The 22,118-nt window shown below is 34.0% G+C and overlaps 1 protein-coding gene across 1 annotated transcript in view; it reads right to left on the bottom strand.

Annotated features, from left to right (window-relative positions):
* LOC132201200 (Krueppel-like factor 6) overlaps positions 1 to 7,346 on the bottom strand; it is a 100,167-nt gene extending 92,821 nt beyond the window's left edge. Inside the window, exon 1 of the mRNA XM_059627180.1 lies at positions 7,152 to 7,346. Coding sequence (XP_059483163.1) covers positions 7,152 to 7,163 — 12 coding nt within the window. The 5' untranslated portion in view covers positions 7,164 to 7,346. The remainder of the gene's footprint in view (positions 1 to 7,151) is intronic.
* Between the last annotated feature and the right edge of the window lie 14,772 nt (positions 7,347 to 22,118).

Genomic DNA, 22,118 nt, shown 5'->3' with positions numbered 1-22,118 from the left:
ATTTTGTTGTAATTTTTTGATGACAAAATAAATTTAATTTAACCAAGTTTGGTTTTGAAGGCCTTTTGAAAACAGTTCATTTCTTTAATCATTCTATTTAACCAAGAGAAAAGTTTATACCTTATAAGGGCATAATTTACAACTGGAACCTCGAACCGATGCAAATGCTAAAGAGCACAAGGAGAGCACTTTTTCATCTCGGGGGCCGCACCGCCGAGCACTAACTTGCTTGTCTATTTGCGAAAGCATTATTTGCAAGGAGAGCAAAGCAAGAAAAGAGATTTATAGAGGCGACCAGTGCCAACAAGTGCTTGGTGTTTTCTGCGAGAGAGCTGCATGTAATTACAAAACGAGCTGCATGCAGTGGAGTGGTATTGCTTCTTATTCGGCCTAATGAGACTTCCATTGGTGCGTGTTCGCAGCACTTTAAGCGCCTATTAAACTATAGCCACCGCTTGTATAATAAGTTAAAGACAGACCATTGCGCGACGACGATTTCAATAAAAAATTATTATTATGGGAGTGGTATTACTGTTGTATAAATATGAGATCAATAACTATAAATAAATTGTTTCAAGTCAATACAATACCGAAGATACAATATAGCGCATTCATTTTTAGTTTTTAAAGAAGATAAAATATTTCAATAATAAATTTTTGTTTTACTTAATTGGGCTTTAACTAGATTTCCTGTTGTTAATTTTATATACTTGTAAGCAGATACAAACAAATCATTATGTTAAAAAAATTCCTAAAATTCCATGCTAATTTAAAAAAGTTCATTTCTTAAATATATCCGAAGCTTTATGTTTCCACAGAAATTACCTCTAATTATCTAAATAAGGATTTAAAATAAATCCTCATTGAAATCCGCTTTTCAAATTTTCATAATTTTTTTTTTTCAAATAATACTGGTTTCTTATTCCTTGATTTGAAATAATGAATTTTGTCTTGATCAAGCCTAGCTTTAATCTTTCATTTTTATAACCTTGCAAGTTTAATGATTGTTCCATGCCTAGCCGCTCTGAATGAAATTGGGCCTCCATTAACCAGGAGTGAATTAAGTGCCGTTCCGACTTGCGCCACACGTTGCAGATAAAAATTCTTTTCTTCTTTTATCTTCCACGCTGTTTCGCAATTCAAAGGCAAAACCATTTTTCACTTTACAGTGCTTTTATTGTGCTAGGGCAGATTAGTGGAAAAAATGCTCCAAATCCACGACCCTTGGGCGACACACGAGTGACCATTAAAAGGGACTACTTGCATTAATCACACATGGTTTCAATCACACACATACACACAATAACAAAACTGATCGATGTTTCTCTCTCGGTGATTAGTGCCGCCGGCTGTTTTATAAAACTCGCGTATAAGCAGGCAAGGTCCAATTATAATTTATATATATTTCCTGCAGTGTCATACAAACTCTGTTATTATATATCGACGGCTGTATACTAAGGAGCATTGTATCTGATCACCACCCATATAAAAAAAATTAGCACGCAGCAGCAGTTGCTGCGGCATTAATAAGACAATGTCCGTCTATCTCTCTGCCGTTTTGAAACCTGACGCTCTTCGGGTGTCGATTAATTAGAGATCTCGTCGCCACTTTGCGCAGCCGCTGGCGGATCACTTTGATTCTGAATTGGAGCCACCAAATATGGATAAATCTGTGTCAATTAATTTAAATGAAAAAAATCTCACTCTATAATTAGATAAATATAATTCTTTTTGAATTTTAATGCCCTAATTTTTCTAAATTCTTAAACTGACGGTTTGTTTGTTGATCCACAGTCATTAATCAGAGAATTTCTATGCAGGCGCGAAATGATTATTTTGTGTTGTCCTAGATTACAAAACTGGATCTATTGGTTGGAGGGGGGAATTAATGTAATACACGATCCCTTAGATAATGTGCTGAAACAATATGCATTGACGTCATTGGCACTTATTTTGCTGCATTAGAAATCAGCAGAAGATCTCATTTGAAGAAGATCCAGCTGCTGGAGATAAACGGTGAATATAAACGCGAGGAAGAAGGTTCACGCCCGCCAATTGGTGTGAAAATTATTACTCCAACGGCCTTTAAAAATTCAATTAAAATATGAATAGATCAACACATCCAAAATACCAGTTTTCACAGATTGGTCCACACAACGTTAGATTGAGTTACATTGTGAAATTAATTATTTTCATAAATTGTAATCAAAATTCAAAACAGTTTCACTTTAAATTACAAATATAGAGATAGAAATAAAAATTTAATAACAAATTTTTCTAGGCAAAACTTGGCTGCCTACTTTTTTGGCTTCATTTTACTTATTCTTAATTTTACAAGCTAATCCTTTGTCAATTTTTTCTTATTAATCTTCCATAATATGTAAAAGTAATAACTTCAACTTCAAAATTTGCTCAGAATTAAATAAAAAACATAATTTTTTATTGAAAATTAATATTATTCAAAGTAACTGCTGCGATTCTGACCCTCAGTATCAGAAAAATTCCATATCTTGAAAAAAAAAACGCAGCACACGATGGCATGTTTAATTGATGACTGCCTGAGTCGATCGATTTCTTTTTTGTCCGAGACACTTTTCAATTAAACTAATTAGAGTGGCATTCCAATGGAAACGTTTTTAATTAGCTGATCAAGCGCGCAGTATGTATGGAGAGTAAAAAAACGCCGAACTTGTCACCGAGAAATGAACTCATTCAAAGCGGCCAATATTCTCGACATGCCCATAAAGGGGCGCGATAAAAACGAAATGCGCGTTGTGTTTGACATGAACGGAGCGATAAATATTGATTGCGTCCTGTCCGTGGGCATTAGAAACCACATACATTCAATCTCTGCACCGCTGTGCTGATTACGGATGCATCGTGTGAGCAAAAAAGAGCATTTCCAAAGCTGCCAATCAGCCCCTGTTGACAGCGTGATATATGCGCTCATCACAATTCTGAATCGATTTCAATTTTAAAACAGCGCCGCGTCCTCTCTCCTGCACATGAGCCGCTTTTGATTTCGTTTTCTTTTGACGGCACGACCTTTTTATTCATTCAAAGATCTACAATGTCTCCGGAATAATTTTAATGAAAGGGTTAGGAAACTTTGAAATATTTTGTGTTACGAAATCGCCATAATTTTTGTCACAAACTCTAGAAGATTCTTGCATAGCAAATAATTTTATCAAAAAAATTATTTTACCCCATTGCAGAAATTACTAGAATGAATTCGTGATTTTAAAGTTTCTACAATTTTTGTGTACTGTTTAACAGTGGAGACATCACGTAGCTCTAATTAGTTTCAAATACAAAAAATAAAAATTTATTTTATTAAAAAATATCCATCTAAAGTAAAATATTAGTTTGTATGTTATGCATAAATTTAATCGAATATCTAAAGACCAATATCAATGAAATTAAAGTTTTAAAATCACTTATTACCGCTTTAAATTGACGATTCCGGAGCAGAACAAAAACGTGGTGCGGTTAATTTACAATAATTAATTATTCTGGCAGGCGAACAGAGGTAGCAGCTATTATGTTAGTTTGTGTGCAGCAGGAATGCCCGATAGTGACGTGGTGAAAATTGGCTCACGTGGCGGCGAGAACAAAAAAGCGGCTTCTGGTGTATAATTGTAATTGCGGCGGCGGCGGCCGACCGAGAATCTTATTATCATACTGCATTGTCATCTCTCGCCAGAATATATATAAAATGTTCACGGCACAAAAGCAGAGCGTATAAGAGAAGCTTCGACCGCAATTTATAATATATTATTTATCCCTGTCTACAGCCCAACTGATATTTAATATTCAAATTCGAAACACACTTCTTGTTAATTACGTGTCTTGTGCGCCGAGTAATTGCTCTCTACCTCCAGGTGTTAATTTTCTGCGGTTGTAATTCATGCCCATTTTGCGTGTAAAGACCATTTTGTGACACATTAAAGAGACGCCGACTTAATAAAAAAATAAATGTGTCAAAATTTTCATAATTGAGCAATTTCTCCATCAAACTTTCCTCACTCTCGGATGATGAGGTTCAAAATTTTAACGGCTGCATTATTTTCCTGGGATGTTCCAAATTATACAAGATGCACAAATGGATAAATAATGAGCACTGCTTTTTGGTCCCGAGAATTAGAGTTCCCATGGTGGATATAACAACCATGTATCACATTTACACCTCTCTATTTTTTTTTATCTCTCCTTATAAATGAACGTCAATACTAAATAACGGGCACAAGGGCCGACGCCGTGCTTTTCTCCCGCTGATGAATATTATATATGTGCGCCTTGGCCGTAATTTATCACAACAAGAAATATGCTGATGGTCGGTTTTAATTAGTACCATCGCGCAGCTCCAACTTCTTTTGATATCACACCGCTTCGAATTCAGAAAATTTCATCTCAAAATTGCTCTCCGAATTTCTTTCCAGCTTTCACGAGCAATTTGGAAAGAAGAATGATATATTCGGTGAGAAGTCGTGATGCAGCCAGATTTTTTTTCACTCGTCATTAGGAGGAGAAAAATATTCAGATTAAGAGCAGGACCATTGCTTTTGATTTTGCTATAAATTTTATTGGAAACGGCTTGTTTTATCGGCCGTTTAAATATCGCTATCATTAAATCTACTGATTATGTTAATTTGGCTCATTCCGCAACATAACACTTCATTCCTCCTTCACTAACAAGTGATCAAGATGTGGAAATTTTCCACCAGGGGCCAATGACCTCAAGTTAAAAGTTTTAATCGGATATGTTTTACAACCCCGACATTTACGAAACTAAATTTTCGTGGAAACCCAAAAATAAAGCAGAATTATTTACGAAATTTATGATTTTTAATTATATTATTTTTATTAGAGTACATAAGTTGAATTATTTGCTCATCATATAATAGCGATTGTAATTCCCAATCAATTTAAAATATTTTTTTTTTCAAAATAAATAAACTATTCAAAAATCAAATCAAAGTTAGAAATTTTTGGAAGTTTGTGAAAAATTTGCTGGCTGTTTCATAACATCCTGCTTCAAAAACATACCTTGTGAGAGCCCCATCGACAACTTTTTCTATCCATCGCCATTTATCGCCGTTGATGCGCGAGTTTTAAATTCGTCCCAGCATATGTAATTTTCTCCCAATGATATGAAAAAAAATCTTCTCGTGACTGCTGCTACTTTTGGATAAACATTTTACATGCGAGGGCTAATGTGTTGATTCTACTGAAGCAATTAAACTCACATTAGCTCCTTTTTATTTTTATAGCACACAGACTTGTCTAATCTGCACGTAATGGGGCATTTCTCGAAAATCCTGATTGGGAGGAGGATCAGCCGCAAATTAATCCATTTGTGAGGCAGAGAAGAATTTAATTTTGCACGTCGAAATTATGTTAATTGAGAGCGTTTTTTTTCAAACTGCACTCGTGTGGCTGATGGGAAAGAAAATCTCTTCATTGCGAGGGCATGACGGCGATAATTTATTTTTCAGCTCGCCGAGAATAAAGCTTCCCCCATACCGCGATAATTTGAGATCCTGCAGCACCGCTCTTCCTGCACACACAAAAGTCACACTCCATTTACGAATCTTTTCTGTGGGAGCTCTCGCTAGTGTGTCTTGTAGGCATTATACACACCAACAACTGTTGTTGTTTTCATTATTTAAAAAAGTGTGTGCGCGCCTTCACAAAAGCTGCGCTGGCCAGTTTCGTATGCGTGCATTGTGGCGTGAAAAATTACGTTCTGCCTCTTTGTTTCGAATTAGCCAGCAGCGAGCTGACCACTTTTGTCAACTGCTCAGCATTACATTTCAGATAAAATAAAAAGCATATGACGATATTTATTAAAGTTTTTATAATAAATTTATTTAAAAAAAATTATTAACTGTAATTATTACCAAATTAATTTTGTAAATGAATTTTAAGTTGTCGTTTTGTCATTTAATAAAGGTTTAATTCTTTTGGAACATTTTTATGTAATTAAATATTTATGTTAATATTAAATTTAGTAAAGACAAAAATACGTTGCAAGCATTGCATTTTTTCATTATTATTTCACAATTTAAATTCATATTTATCCAATTTATTATACTTATAAATATTGTTGAAAGAGCCAAAGTGATGCAATGTGAAAATATTTCAACTTACACTTCATTTTCTGTGCATATGGTCTAGCTATATTTTTTACATAAAATAATTCATAATAATAAAATTATCAACAAAAATTAAAATTCAATTTCTACTTCTTTTGTGGAGGGCACAGAAGCGCAAAACGGAACTTGTGGCGCGTAAATAAAATTTCCTCCTTGATGCGTCAGGTGCAAACAAACACCTGTCTCTTCAAAAAGTCTCTCGCAGTCGGAATCGTCTCTCTTCTTGCAGCAGGCGCGCATCATTAACCCTTTGTTTTTTATTCTGAACACTCAATAGCCTGTAATAATTTGTGGCGGGCTTTTTCCCCTATTATACCGAGTGCCACCTAGGAGCTTTGATAATTCCGAGTAAGGAAATCGAGCGGTGGAGACTATGTATTTTACTTGCGCACTTCAAACGCGCAAATTTAAAAGTGGCCTGCCGAATGAAATAGGATCCAGCCGAGCAAAACACACAACACTTGACACCGTTTGCTTCACGGCTAAGCAGCGTCGGATTATTTGACGGCACGTGCACATTTCCACACTCATAATCAAAGTCTAAATCTACTTTTAAATTGTGGTAAAAAATTTACATTGTTTTTAAAACTAGGAATAAATATGTCCATTAAACGTTCATATTTATTTAAGAGCAAGCTACGCAATTTTAACAAAATAAATCGACTTCTGAACAATTTTTATTTCCAAAACGTAAATTTTTCAGCCCAATATTTACTCTTTTTGAGCCAATTTTGGATAATGCATAGATTTTTCTATCCAAGATATTATAAATAGGAATATATTAACAGCCTCACATCTTTAATAAAATTATAAATTTAAGTCTTATTATCTTAAAATAAACTATTTTCAGTAGCCCGAATCAAGAAAAACAAAAAAAAAGCATCTTTCTCAATCTAAAATAATTTTTTCCCTAGACTTCCTGCCTTAGTCGCTAAGGAAGGCCTGCGGATGGCGAGCAGGAAACTAAAACTAAAAACGCAATCATTCGGTACTCACCAAAAAGACCATGAAACGGCGCTGGTCAGCTGTCCAGTCGGGAACGAGCGGAGCTGTGGGTCAGAACGGCACAGGTCGAGTCAGGTCACAGGGGGCAGTGGGGGTGGGTGGGGGCGGCACTGCGAAACGCACTGGCGTTCGAGAGAGAGAGAGAGAGTCCGGCACAGAGAGCGGTGTTCGAGGCGTAGAAGGCGAACCTGCACTGATCGAGCCGAACCGCCGCCGCCGCGAGTAACTCGCGCTTCCGCCACACCGCGGACCGGCGGAGAGGGGCGCGGGAGGAGTGGCCGCTCCCGCCCGTACCTGCAGCCGCAACCTCGCCAGGTCGAACCCTGCCGATGGGAAAATCTTCAGGTACGCGAGTAGATCATTCTGGAAAAAAATTGTGCAAAAAAGTTATTTTGAGCTCCATATTTTTTTTTTGTAAAATTATAATTTAGCAGTGATTTATGTTGCAGGACAAATAGTATTTAAAAATTGTTTAAAAAATGTTTAGTATTTTTTTGATATTCCTATTTCCTGGCAAGGGAAATTTTACAATTAATTCTAACAGTTGGAAAATGAAAGAATACTTTTAATCAGAAAGAAATTAATTGAGAACATTAAAAAATAATTAAGATATCAATTATACTTTTTTGGTATCCATCTTAAATTCAAATTTAGCAAATAGTTTTTTGTAAGTTTCCTTTTTTTGCGTAGTAGAATTTCACGATTTTTCATTTTAATTGTTGCATTACTAGGTAAATATTCCTAATTATATCTCATTGTCAGCTATGTTTAAGGTGCTGCTGTTTTTCTGTATTGTTGAAGTTTGCAATGTTCAAATTAATTGTAAAAAGAAATTTAATTCTTGGTGAAAATCGGCTTATCTCGATTGGGTTTTGCGAGTTGTAGATAGATTTTAAATTCAAATCCATCCTTGAATGTAAAATTCTACCACACACAAAAATTAATTATTCGCTGGGAGAATTGTGATATTTAATTAATATTATATTATTATTGGTATATATTATATAGTTAGTTGAATTTTTTTAATATCATGAATTCATTTTTAAAATAATTAATTTTACGGGTTTAACGTGTTTAATTTTATTGAGTGACTTTCATCGGAATTTTGCGAGAATATTCTTCTTAAAAATAAAAGCAAAACGGGAAAATTTTAATCAAAACGCAAACAAGAAACAAAATAAAAAAAAAAGCACAAACGTACAGTTAACAAATCCAAAAAGATTCATATTAAATTAGAATGCAGTTCTCGTAACTTGTATAGAAACCAATAAAACGATATAAATTTAACTTTATATGCGGCTAGCCAAAGTTTATTTGCCTTTAACCCAGAAAAGGCTTTGAGACAAATTGCCGCGATATAGAAACATAAAAATGCCATGTAAACGTCTCGAAAAGCGAACTGTTTTTCACGTTGTGTGTGTTTGTGTAGGTACACTTTAAAAGTCGGAGCATTTATGGAGAAAACGCTCTGGACCTGCAACAAATTTGGCAAAAACATTGCGGCAGCACATAAAAGTTTTTATTGTCCATTTGGTTTGGGAGCAGCATCGAATAGAGATAAAGAGCGTCGGCATGAATCGCTCCCACACATTAATGTCAAAAATCCGCTCGGCAGCAGCGCGCGCGAGAGAGCAGCACACAAAGGCGAAAAGCAAACGCGGGCAATAAAACGCTGAATATTATTACTGGAACACGCGGATCGTGTCTTCGGAGCCAACGGGCGGAGTGACCGACCGACCGACCCGCCGCTCTATCTCTCTATGCGCGCGTGCTAATTTCCTCCCGAGGCACCGTAGACAAAAAATTTGGAAGACTTGAAAAGGCTTTTAGCTCTATGGATGGGCAAAATAGAAGGGGGTGATAAGAGCATGGGCGAATAGACAAGCTGGAGATAAATTAATATAAAACATTATTTTATTACTGAAACGGATTAATAAAAGTAAATCAGAACGCACACGTTTCCTTCTTCATTTTTTTCACTTCACGCTGTTTTTTTACAAAGATATTTTTCATTTCGTAAAAAAGTCTATTGACGATAAAAAAAAAATACCTAATAGATTGGAAACATATACAAAAGAACTAATTTAACCGTGACCTATTTTAATTGAATAAAATAATAAATGAATATTTTTATACAAATTTTAATCTATTCCTAAAATTTATACTGAAAATATAAAGTAATTTAATTTCTTTAAGCGAATGAAACTATCAATTATAAAATTTCACGCGCTTTGTAAGTTTATATCGGTATATATTATTAAGCATAACCAAAACGCAATTTTACATGATTCACTCCCTGATTCTCTCTCCAATAAAGGAAAAATTGTGATGACGAAACCAAGGAATTTTTCTTCGCCGCTGCATCTTTCTCGGCTTTGTGAATAAAAAAGACCAAACGAGCATCAGCAGATGGATGTAAATTTTCCAAACACAATCAAACACTGCAGAGAGGCATCCGAGGAGGAGAGAACATAATTTACATCCGCGTGAATAAATCAGCCGAGCGAGAGCGTTCATTGAAAATTCATCTCGTCGCTTCTTCTATGCTATTTTATGCGTCCCTCTGCACATATGCGAGATGGGCATCAACAACTGTTTATGGCAAAATAATAAAATCACAGTAATTGCACCGCTCGCCGCCTCTTTGTATATATTTTCCCTGTGCGCGACTCTCGAGGGTCATCATCATGCAGCACCGTAGCTAAGGCAGATCCACAACAACAAAAGAGAAAAAAAGACTCGCGCGTACAGTTATTTTGCATATTGACCCCTCGGGTGACACTTATTGGCTAATTATCCGGCCAAAGAGCACATCTCTCGCCGGCGCTGGCCACTCGAGGAATATAAATGCACATCACAGCAAGATTTTATTATTGTGCTGCTTTCTAGAAAATTGCACATGTGGCCGAGACAAAATATAATCGGTGATAACTCTCTACTTTTCAAACAGTAATAAATATAAGCACAGTTTACTTTTCAGATAACATTATTTTTTTATAGAAAACAAGACGTTGCTTCAGCTAATCTATAGTGTTTATTTATTGAAAGAAAAGTGATGAAAATCAGCTTTGTTTTTATTTAGTTTTCATCAAAACCGGAGGCTGTACGACTCACTCAAACTTTCATATAAAAAAAAAATGCAAAATTGCAATTTCTACAAAAGTCTCAATTTATAAATAATTTTATTTTCTTCAAAACAGAGAACCTATTTTTTTAAATAAATTTTTTAATAATATTTATGCGTTGAGGTTTGAGTAATTTGATAATTTATGAAAGCTATTTCCATGTGAAAGAAATGAAATTTTTATAAAATCAGAACTCATACTAAAAATTTTGACGTGTAAGAATACATCAGGAAATTTATGCTTTGTATATAGGTTAATTAAAAATGGCTTCAAGGCCATAAATCAAAATAGGGGATTTTAGGTAATTTATAATAAACTGATTTTAAAAATTAACTCTGAAGATGTGTGAAGATATTTTACACTAAAATTTTATAGCTACATTATATAAACAAATAAATTTTTTTAATTTTTTTCCGTTACATAACATAAAATTGGCAACACGCATGCATATAAAAATATTCAAGTTACGTAAATTAATTAAAAATAAACTCATTACTTTAAGTGTTTCAATTAATTCCTAACCTGTCCTATATATGATGTCCGTATTGGGTTAGGTGTTTAAATTTTAAATTATTCCACTTTGCATTTCCTCCTCTAGCTTGGTTGTTTTAGGCAACCTGGCATACACCACTGTAAAGCAGGTTGCTTTTCGGTTTAACTGCCTTGAATGATAATTTTCAAATAAATTGCATATTTGATGATATTTTATTAAATCTACAAACGTAAAAAATTATTAAATTTTTTAAATAGTTTCGACTTGAAATGTCGATTCTTGTGCAAAAAGTTAGGTTACCAAATTTTACTACCGTTGTGACGTCAATGCACGTACTTAAAAGCAGCAATGAATAGCAAAGTAAAAATCGTCTCTACTTAAAACAAGCGCGTGATGCGTGGCGCATTTTCACCGCCATAAATCTCCACTTTTGGCCGTCGAAGCAGACATCAAAGGTCAGAGACTAGCAAAGTCGCAAAAAAACCGACTGTCAAAAGGAGGCTGCGCGCGAGATGATTTTGGTTTAGAAAGTGGAGGCGAATTAGGAGCGCATACGGCACAGCAGCTTTCGTGCAGCACCTGTTGCCTACATTTGCTCCAGTGCAGCAACTGACTCGGTCTAACAGACTCAAAGACCGAAATGCATCTCACGCGGCGGGAGAAAAGCAGCTCGGTGCGCCGCGCATCTTCAGGTCAGGTGGCAAGCATTAAAGGTCAAAATCATGTTACACTCCTCTCTGGTCTGCTCCTGCATTTCAAACAGGTAACACAAGTTCGGCCAGAAAATGAATAATAAATTTGTTTACCATCACGATTCGTCAGACTGAGAGAAACAACTCGGCGCGCAGCTTGAGATTATTTCCTTTTCTCCTCCCCCTTTCTAAACTTGAATACAAAAATTTAGCCATACCAGGTCAGTCAAATCTGATCTTGAAATTTCGTCTGTACGTTTTGGTGTTATTTAATCTAAAATAAATTTATTATTATTATTAAATAACATCAAATTTGCCTACTGCACGTTAACTGCACATGACAATGTTTTATTTCTTAAAATTTTTTTTTAAGTAATTCGTCGGAAAGTAAAAAAGAGTTGATCAGTGAATATTAAATAACGAGCAACGATTCAATAATTTCTTAAGAAATTGAAAATATAATTCTTGCAGATGCGTTGTTATAATAATCCTTTTAGTTTCAAGAATTTTGTTTATTATGGGTTCAGACTTTGTCCGAGGGAACTTTTACATAATAATTATTAACCAAATAAAACCTGACGTACGATTGCAAATGCGAAATAGAATAATTATTTTTGTGAATTTAATTTTTTCCTAAAAAAAAAGATAAAATAATTATTTCTAAATAAGAGTTTAAATAGATGAAATATATCTGTAAAAATGGATATAATAACGCGTTACTGATAAACAAACCTTTAATTATTGATTTTTACACCTTTTCCTTGAGGCTTTCTATAAAACGTGTAATAGCACGTATTGAATAAATTCAATAAAAGTCTCATTATCCGTAATTATTGGCTCCAGATAAAACTTGTATCTCGTGCTGTCGGAGTTATAAATCTGTAACTGGCCATTATTTGTCGTCGCGGGGATAATTATAGAATCGCAATTATGCCCCCCAGCAGCGGCTTTCGAGAGCGCATCGTTTTCCCATTTGCCATCGAATAGATTAATAGTAATTTGCTTCTCATTACGAATTCCCACTGCGTGGCGGACATAATTAAATTGAGCAGTCAGTGACTGACATTGGTCGCGACCAGAGCAAATAATTGAGAGAGGTGCTGCGCTGATTGCCGAGCTCACACCGCAGCTCGGCAATTTCGACTTCCCTAGATGGCGCCGGCCGTGCGCGCATCTCGCCGACTTATTTTCCAATTGATTATATTGCACAGCCAGAGCTCTATGCACCTGCATAATAAATATATTTGATTCTCTGCTCAGAATAATAACGCACTCTCTCACAGCGGGTGTTTATTATTTTCCCGAGAGTAATGTCTATTATTTGCATCCCAGAGACCGCAACGGTCTTGATCGTAGAACTCAAGTTATTTTCGATGATTTTGCGTAAAAAGAGAAAAATCATGTCGAATCTGGGTGCGTTTAATTCACTAGCCGGTTCTGCGGAAATTTCCAGCAAGTTTTGTGCACTCTAATAGCTATCCAATAATATTATACAGTAGATAAACACAAATTGTTAGTTATAAAAAGAGAGTTGTAGAATATAATGAAAATAATCAGCTATACAACGTGGCTTTCTAGAATTTGGCTTTCCTAATATGTGGCAACACTCTGCTATTTTTGTCTTTCCTTAAAAAAATAATTGTTTAAATTAAAATACTTATATTTTATTGTTGTTTGGTTCCAAGCATTATTATTGTGAAAGGATTTCCAAAAACCTTTAACTACGACATAATATTTTATAGCAAAATTTTACAATTGTTAGTGTCGTTATCATATTTCGAATGGAATTATGGATAGAAATTATTGATCAGCTGGGTGAGCTTGTGAATTCTGACACGTAAAAAACATTGTATTATTATAATACTTATAATAATAAAATAGCTAAAAACATGGCCAAGAGCAGTGATTGCTCATGTGAAAATGGAAATGCGTTTTTGTGTGAAGATATCGACCAGAAATGGTATGTCTCCAGTACAGAGTAATTTAGTACATAGACGTATTTTGCTAAGTTTATTATTCATTTAATAAATAATAAACTCAAATAATAGAAAATAAATCTCCCGCCTGCAACAACGAAGTATCTCCTATCTCTAGAATTGTTTTATACAAATTCATATAAACCTCTTTTTAATTTTGCTGATTTTTGCTTAATGACTGAAGTGACATCAAATGGTTATAAGAGATCAAAAGATTCTAGAAAACACGTGTGTTCTCTGCACAATTTAAAAAAATAAAAAGTGCTCCAAATTCAGGAAAATTATAAGGATTATACAAACTGAATGTTGCAAAAAGTTTTTAACAAAAATCTAATTGACAAATTTAACATTTTTTAAGTCCTAAATTTAAAAAAATCAGTTTGAAATTATTTACTAATAAGCTCATAACCTATAAAATTATCACAAGAAATTTAAATTGGCCTCAATTGGACCATTTAAAGTGAAATGCATAATCCACTATATCCAGTAAGAAAGGTGTATGGAAATAATCGAAGAAAATTCTTACTCTTATTAGTGCTAGACATAGCAATTAATAAAAGATCAAGCAAATCATCGACAAACTGTGCATGAAAACAATTTAGGGCCGCAAATTTTCATGTGGAAAAAAATAATGTAACGAGATTTTAATTGCAGGCGATATCCATAGTGGCGCGCGCGTTTACCAACAACAAAGCACAATCCCGTTCTGCGCAAAAAACCGCGTGTGTGCACGAGTGAGAGGTCAAGCATCAGATTAGAGAGTGTGCAGCTTTTTGAAGAAGAAGAAGCTTCTCATTTCGAGTTTAGCAGCGTCTTTCTTTGTTTGCGTGTCGCAAGTACGCGCAGAAAAAGGGTAAGGCACGGCGTAATTGGCTGTTCGGGGAATACAATAACGTGATGTTATTCTGTGTCGGTCGTCATCTACACTTGTAAATGGCCAGCCACTGATCAATATTGTGTGCCGAGTCGCGCAAAACGACGCTGCAACTCTCCGAACATGTTACGTAGTTGAGACGCAGCATATATGAGTGAGAAATGTGCTCATATATTTCATCTGGCAAAACTCGCCTGCCAGGCATTTCGGCAATAGGGGAGTCACGAATATATCGCGAATATATCGCAAACTATCGCTTAAAAATTTTCCGTTTTTAATTTTGGACCTCTAAAATAAGTCTCAATTGGGCAATTTTGTTACATTAATTTGTTATTAAATGTTATTAATGAAGTAGGTCTTATTCAAAATTTTGATGCCAATGTAAATATCATAATTTATTTCTTTTTTTATTGACGCATAGCTTTATGTGAAATTAAAAGAGAGAGAGAGAATATTTTTGATAGCAAGCAATAACAAGTGAGAAAGAAGGGTAAAAATAATTTAATTTTTTTGTTCATTTACACCTAATTATTTCAAAGAGGAGTTCAGAATAATTTTAGCATACAAAATTGTTCTTTTTTAGTAATTATTTTTTGAAATGTAAATTCAAGCCTTAAATTGAAAAATTGTATAGATGAATAATTTTTTTTAAATAATTCTATTGATTGAATAAAATTAATATTTAATCTATTTGCTTGTTAATCCATATGCAAAAAATCCAGAAGTTGCAAAGCAGAACATTGTTTTCTTCTAAAAATTGCGCACAAATTAAACTTTTTTTTTTTTTTTTTTTTTTTTTTTTTTTATTATCAATATATTATAATGACCATGTAACTATGTAAAATTTTGCTCCTAAAATAGTGTTAAAAAAGGTATTTTTGTAAATATTTTTAATTTTTTATATAATTATGCTAAAATTTTAAAATTTAGTACAATAATTAAATGTAAATATAAAATATTAATAACTTTAGTATTTTTAACCAAGTGTTTAACTTTTAATTTCATTGTTACTGCTCAAGTATATTCATAAAGATCATAAATCTTTTCAGTCCTTCACTCTGCATGGCTACAGGTAGGGATCCACGGAGGAATTTCAATGTGACGTTTGGCAATTTTATAGAGCAAACTAATTTGACGGGCCATTCAAAAGAATGGAGAAACTTTTTAATTTTACTATATAATATACATCCGCGTGGCGTGCCTCGAGAGAGATACTCTCAATTAAAAAACCGAGCACTTTAAAAAGACGGGCATATAAAACACCGGCCCCCGCTGCGGCACACACACTGCGTGCTCTCATAACAATATTTCGAGTATGTAACATACCTCAGCTTCCTTCTCTCCTGCTTGTACTTTGTTCTTCCAGACTATTTATTCATCCACATATAATATTTTCAAACGTCGTCTGCGCACCGAGCAAAGGACCTTACTTTTATAAACGACGCGACGAACGCGAGCTACAAACATTAATAGCGTACCCGGTTAGGTGCACCGCCTATTGAAATCTCCAGCGGACGAAAAAAGCACGGCTCCCAACCGGCAGCACAGGATTTATTTGAAGATAAATCTGCGCACTAGTCGCTCGCTCGCTCAGCCGGGCTGGTGAATTATAGAAATAATCTGGCTTGCATCGTATAATATGCAGGAAAAGAATAGCTATACGCTTGAAATCCTGCTATTTGCTCTTATCTCGTGGGTTTGGTCGCTGGATTGGTGGTCTGCGGCCCTTTAAACGCTTTGCTCTGTGTTGCGCGTCCACCACATTATGCATACTTGGTCTTTTTAAATGCCATCACGATCAGTCCGTAAGTTGAATGGCCAAACCGGTAGTTTTCATTTTTTTCGTTATTTATCATCGCCTCTTTAATTTATTTCAAATCCGCCACTTAATAGTTTATTTATTTAGATTTGGATTTTTTTCAATTTATTCTGAAACTTTACTTTATAACCTGGCACTGTACCAAGATTCTTAAATTGTTCTTGCTTATTGGAAATTGTAAAAAAATGAAAATTTTCAAAAAAATTCTCGTTGTTATTTTCAATGAGATTCTACTTATGGAATTTAGTTACCAGTAGTACAGCCGAGAAGAATCCAATATAAATCAAATATTTATGGTTCAATATACACCTTGATTTTAATTTTTCCGTTTGATTGGGATGAAAAAAGATTTATTATTTTATTAATTTTAGTCGAAGCGAAATTTTTAAAGAACATAAATTTTCTCAATGTAAATTTAAAATTCATACAAAAATAATTTCATAATTCATCTAAATTCAGTTAGTTTTTTTTTAACGAGAGTAAGAAAGAGAAATACTCTTGGAAAATTAATTGAATTTTTTGCAACCCGAAAAAATGCTAGTCTTTTAATTTAATATTATTATTTAATCTTTAATCTTTAATTTAATCTTTAATATACAATTCTGTAAGGAGGAGCTCAAATTTTGAAGGAACAAAAGATTCTTCACGGATCTTTATACATTTCCTGCAGTGGCATTGACCTTGCAGTCTCTCTCATTTCTAATTAGTCTCCGCAGTGCCAATGTTCCGAATCAAAGGGTATCACCTGCTTGCCATCTCGCTGATAGGCATCTTAATACATCTGTAAGACAAGGGGTTTTCCGAGATCAGAAACGCCGATTTTTTTGTGCGCACTTCTCAGAATTGATGCTTACTCATCGTCATTCGCGCTACGCAGCAAAAAAATGGAGCACTTTAAAATTATTTAATAAACCCGGGCAATCACGCATCATGCTGTGCCCACAGATTTGATTACTTTTTTACGATTCGCAGAGGATATTTGTCTCGTTTCAATTACTTAAAATAATTGAAAACGCCTTGGATTGAAACTGATAGTTCTTTTGTATGTCGTTCCGCAAAATTACATGATAAAAAAATAAAGGGACAGCAAAAAGGGTTGAAATGACCTTCTAATTTAATAATATCTTAACTGCCGAAGACAGTCACATAGTTTCGGGAACGTAGAAATCTAGAAGTTTTAATGTTTTTGGTACATAACTTATAACTCATTGCAAACAATTTTTATTATTTTCTCAAAATATTGCCACGCACAAAAATTGTAAGCTAATTTATACTAATTATAGGAATGAATTTTAAATCTTTGCCATTTTTTCAATTTATTTTATTTTCAATTCACATTACTTATTCCTTGTCTGGAAACTAGTATAAGCAATATGATAAATAATAAATACCTCATATTAGGTTAAAGTCAATTGGTTAATTCAAATGAACTTAAATTTTGTGTTCACCCAATATTTATATTAGAAAATTTGATTTTTAATATATTTATTTTATCCTCCTACATTTGGTTTCATTTTGAAAGTTCTTAGATGATTAAAAAAAAACTTTTTGTAGTACTTTCCAGTGAGCGAGGCAAGTTTTGAAGATTGTATTGCTATGCAACCCGCACAACAAAATCTTTAGAAAGCTTCAAAGTTGCTATTTTTGTTCGATTTGACTGAAAGAAAGGTTGATCTTTAAATGCCATAAATACCAAAAAAAGATAAACAAATGATAATAAAAAGATTTTAACAAACGTTTATCAAGGATTTAATTCTCGCGAATTTTCTAACCCGCTTTTATGATTAATGGCAAATCGTTTTTTCTGGAGATTATTATTTATTAGTATATCTAGTCTGGATCAAGCCTTATGCGATAGGAAAGTATGTTACGCAAAAATAACACGGTGCCCACACGGCAAATTAGCGATTCTTTGCGGTCCAAAATTATACCAGGCCGTGTGTGTGTATTTTGTTATGGTCAAAGCGGCGCTATAATGAGCTCGACGCTCATTTTCTATCTGCATATTATGTACGTGGTTGAATGAAAGGTGCCGTTTAAAAATGAAGTTGCATGCGATAAATGAGCTCCAGATACTTCTTCTCGTCGTATCAAATAAATTTGTGGCAATTTATCACGGCGGCGGGCCACGATTTATGAGAGGCGTCAAAATTTTAATAAAATACTGATAGAGTTTTTATATTATACTGGAAATAGTAGAGGCGTGTGTGTGTTTTGTGTCAGGGGATATACAATGTGGCTGAAGGAGAAGCGAAATGAGAAAGCGTCTCTTGTAATGGGTGTTGCCGACTTCTGTTAGTGATCAATTTCTTAGACGCGAAACTTTAACAAGCCGTTTTGTCTATGTAATGTCCGTAATCAAATCATCCTCATAAAATATCATTTAATACAAACTTTAATATTAACCACAAAAAGATCCACGCTTAAGGGAATGCGAGACTTGAAATTTGCTTCGTAAAAACCAATGACATATTTTATATTTAATTCAAAGGCAATGAACCTATATAAAAATTAACAATTTTCCACCCACTACTGGCTATGACAGAGGGGAGGTGTGATTTTTTTCTTTTTCAAATTATATTATTAATATCAATGCTCTTTATTGACTTCTGAGCGGCATTGATATTGGTAATCTTTTTTTTAATTCTAACTCAACACAAGTAATGAAGAGAGAAGAAGCATTAAATAGGAGTAAAATAGCTCATATCGCAAAAAATATGTTGCAAATTCACAAGTCGCCTTCAGCGTCTTAAAAATTGTCTGTGTACGATTTGCAACCAGTTATAGAAAGTAGAGAAGCAAGTCACATAGTGTGTTTATTTTGGAAACGGACAAAAAACTGGTATAATGTGATTAAATTGGGACAAATTATGATTTCATAAACAGTACTTACTTAATCAATGCATGGCCCAATTCTTATTGACAGTTCTTTCTGCAAAAAACACATTTGATCTTAGAAAAAAAATGAAATCAAAACTAAAATATGTTATGAATATACATATAATTCATAATTTATTAATTCTTTTTAGGATACTTCATAGGTTTTTTTTTAATATTTTGGAATTTCTTACAATTAGCACATTCAGTTCAATCTGCCAGAATTTTTAATTTGTAAACCACGGAGACAACATCAAAAGGAAACCAGGAACTGAAGCCTCAAACAATAATTCCACAGAATGTAATGATGTAAAGTGAGTTAATGTGAATATTTATTGTTTTTAGACAACGTTGATGATAAATTCATTAAAAATGCAACAATTTAATACCGGATGTAAAATTATTTAACTTGCAAATGCAAACGTAAAATAAAACTTCAATTTTATATCATATTGCTTAGTTAAAATTTTAATTGTCATTATAATTTATTTAAAACAAAATTACGCTGTATTGATAAAACTTAATTTTGTGAATTTTAATTAAAAGTAAAACATTTCTTTCATTTGAACTTAAAAACTTCATAAAAATGTGCCACAACCTTTTAATCTGGGCTGCAGCTGAGGTTCCGAGTCTAGATCGTCTGGTGCTTTATTTATTTGCACGAGATGTTTGGAGTTTGGGGCATCCATCTATCTCATCAGCTATGCAAGGAGAGAAAGGAGATTGTGAGGTTCGGCGCTCACAAATAAGATGACCCATTCCGTTAATGGGTTTATGAAAGTTCCTGCACACAGCAGAAAAATATCTCATCTCTCTCGTTTGCATGTACTAATTAAAGCTGAAACGAGGTGTTGGTGATGTAATAATTACACAACATCTGTATATATCTCTTACTCTGGCTCTGATAATGAACGTGCACCAACGTAAATATCGTGCGCCTTCGTATATAAATTCGATACGAGCACGCCATGATTATTCCGAGCTGTACATCAAAGAAAAAGCAAACACACTGCTTTGCTAATAAGATTTTGCACTCTCGTCTTTCTCTCTCGCTTCAATAAAGATCGACCTGTGTTTTATTGTTATTTGTAGGCGCTGCTGATTGTGTTGTAAAATATGCCTTGGCTTCTTTCTCTCGTTAAGGCAGGTTTGTGTTCCTCAATATACCGTGCATGCACATCAGACAAAAACCGCCGTCATTTTGTAGCCCAACCGTTGTTCTTTCTTGTTAGCAGAAAATTATGTGCATTGCAAATTGCTCCTCGGACCAATCAATAATGATGTATGGTGTCTGAACAGGCACGAATTTTTTCAACAGCAATTTAAAAATGCATCATTACTTGCTAATTAGTAGAATTTAGATCAATCTTTGCTATACTTAGATACGTGGATGTAATTCTATTTTAATCTTAATAATTGAATATGAATTAATATATTTGAAGGTATCTTTGTAGTAAATTTTCTAAACCACATAAAATACGGTCTATAAAGGTCATTTAAAAAAATCATCATTTGATATAGCATATGAGCAGTGAAGCTCAAATTCATGAGATTTTGAAATTCAGGTTCTAAATAACTGAATTAAGGCGAGACAAAAATCAAGACTTTTGCCAGACGGAATACTCAAAATCACATAAGAAAAGTAACAACAATATAAATATTTTTTACATATAATGTTTGAGAATTTTTGGTCTTTTTTTATCTTTTTAATAATTATTCTTCAATCCTTATGTAAATTTCTTAATCTCTGAATTTAAAATAATTTTTAACAGTGATAATTTATCAATTTTTTGGTTCAAAATCTATAGTTAGTACCTAAATTTTGTAAATATTAAATTTGTTTGTTCTAACACAGCCTCTTTACTTTTCTGCATTAATTAGAACCTAAATAATTGTATGTCTTATTCAACTCATTGATGGAAGCTATTGGTAATTTGAACGGTTAGCAAAATTTTCGTGCTCGTGCTTTATATATTATGTGCGATTAGAGCGGCTTTCCGTGCACCTGACACCGCAATGAGCTGGAGGGGAGACTAAATTCTCACGCAACAACTCTGGTGCTTTTTAAAAGAGCCTAATTGCGGCTGGCGTGGTAGGTGCACTCCCCGATTTTTCTGCCGAGATTCTTTTCGCGAGCCAGAGAAAAACTGCACCCCGCCAAAGCGAAGCTACTCCACCTTAGCCGCCGGACAAAACAAGACAAAACACTCAGGTCTGCGGAACATGATGATATCTCCATTCGCAAAAGACTTTCCTCGAGCAATATACGATTCGTCAGAAATCGGCTCTCTCTAATTGTAAGACACATTTTCCTTTACATCTCCCTAGCTCGGTATGTTCTTCGGGCGTCAAGCAATTGAGGCGTTTAATTTTATTATTAGTCTTGGCAAGGGAGCAGAAACGCTGCGGAGCAGTACGTGCATAATTTGAAATTTATTGCTTGACCTTATCTCGAGCAATGCGTGACTTTCAATTTGTCAAAATAAAAAGCATTTAATTGGCCAACTCGTTCCAAATCCAATTCGAATTGGACCCGGAAATATATATATATCAGAAAATATTATAAAAAAAATCAAATTTGAATAAATTTTACTCATTCAATATTTTACCAATACCATTTATACACAAATTAATTTTAATTACTACTTTTGATTTCCACTGCTTAAATCTTTTTTAATGTCCTTTTGACTTACATAATGTTGATTATGGAATTGGAATTAGTTAAATTTTTTGAACAAACTAATAATCAATTTTATGTGAGAAATGAAATTGACAAATCTATATTCTCCAAATAGTACTGTCAACTTAATTTAATGAAATCTCAATGTTTTACATGATTAAGAAACCTTTACTGATTGGCTGATCTAAATAGCTTATCTCTAAATATAATGATTCTTTCCCACCCTTTTTCAAATTAATGTCAATTTTTTAGTTTGAAGTTCTTCTAAAAATGTGGTAAAAAAAAGTCTGCATGCAGTTTACCGTTCAGTAACACCAGCGAGTTTGTAGCACGTGATAGTGCCTTTTTTAAATGAAAGAGAAAGGTCGAGTTGCGCGCACGGGATTAAACACAAATGGAAAATAAATCGAGAGATGAGCACT

This window comes from Neocloeon triangulifer, unplaced genomic scaffold (genome assembly GCF_031216515.1).
Source record: "Neocloeon triangulifer isolate White Clay Creek 2 clone unplaced genomic scaffold, ASM3121651v1 ptg000014l, whole genome shotgun sequence".
Taxonomy (NCBI): Eukaryota; Metazoa; Arthropoda; class Insecta; order Ephemeroptera; family Baetidae; genus Neocloeon; species Neocloeon triangulifer.
This window is presented reverse-complemented; position numbering and strand designations above follow the sequence as displayed.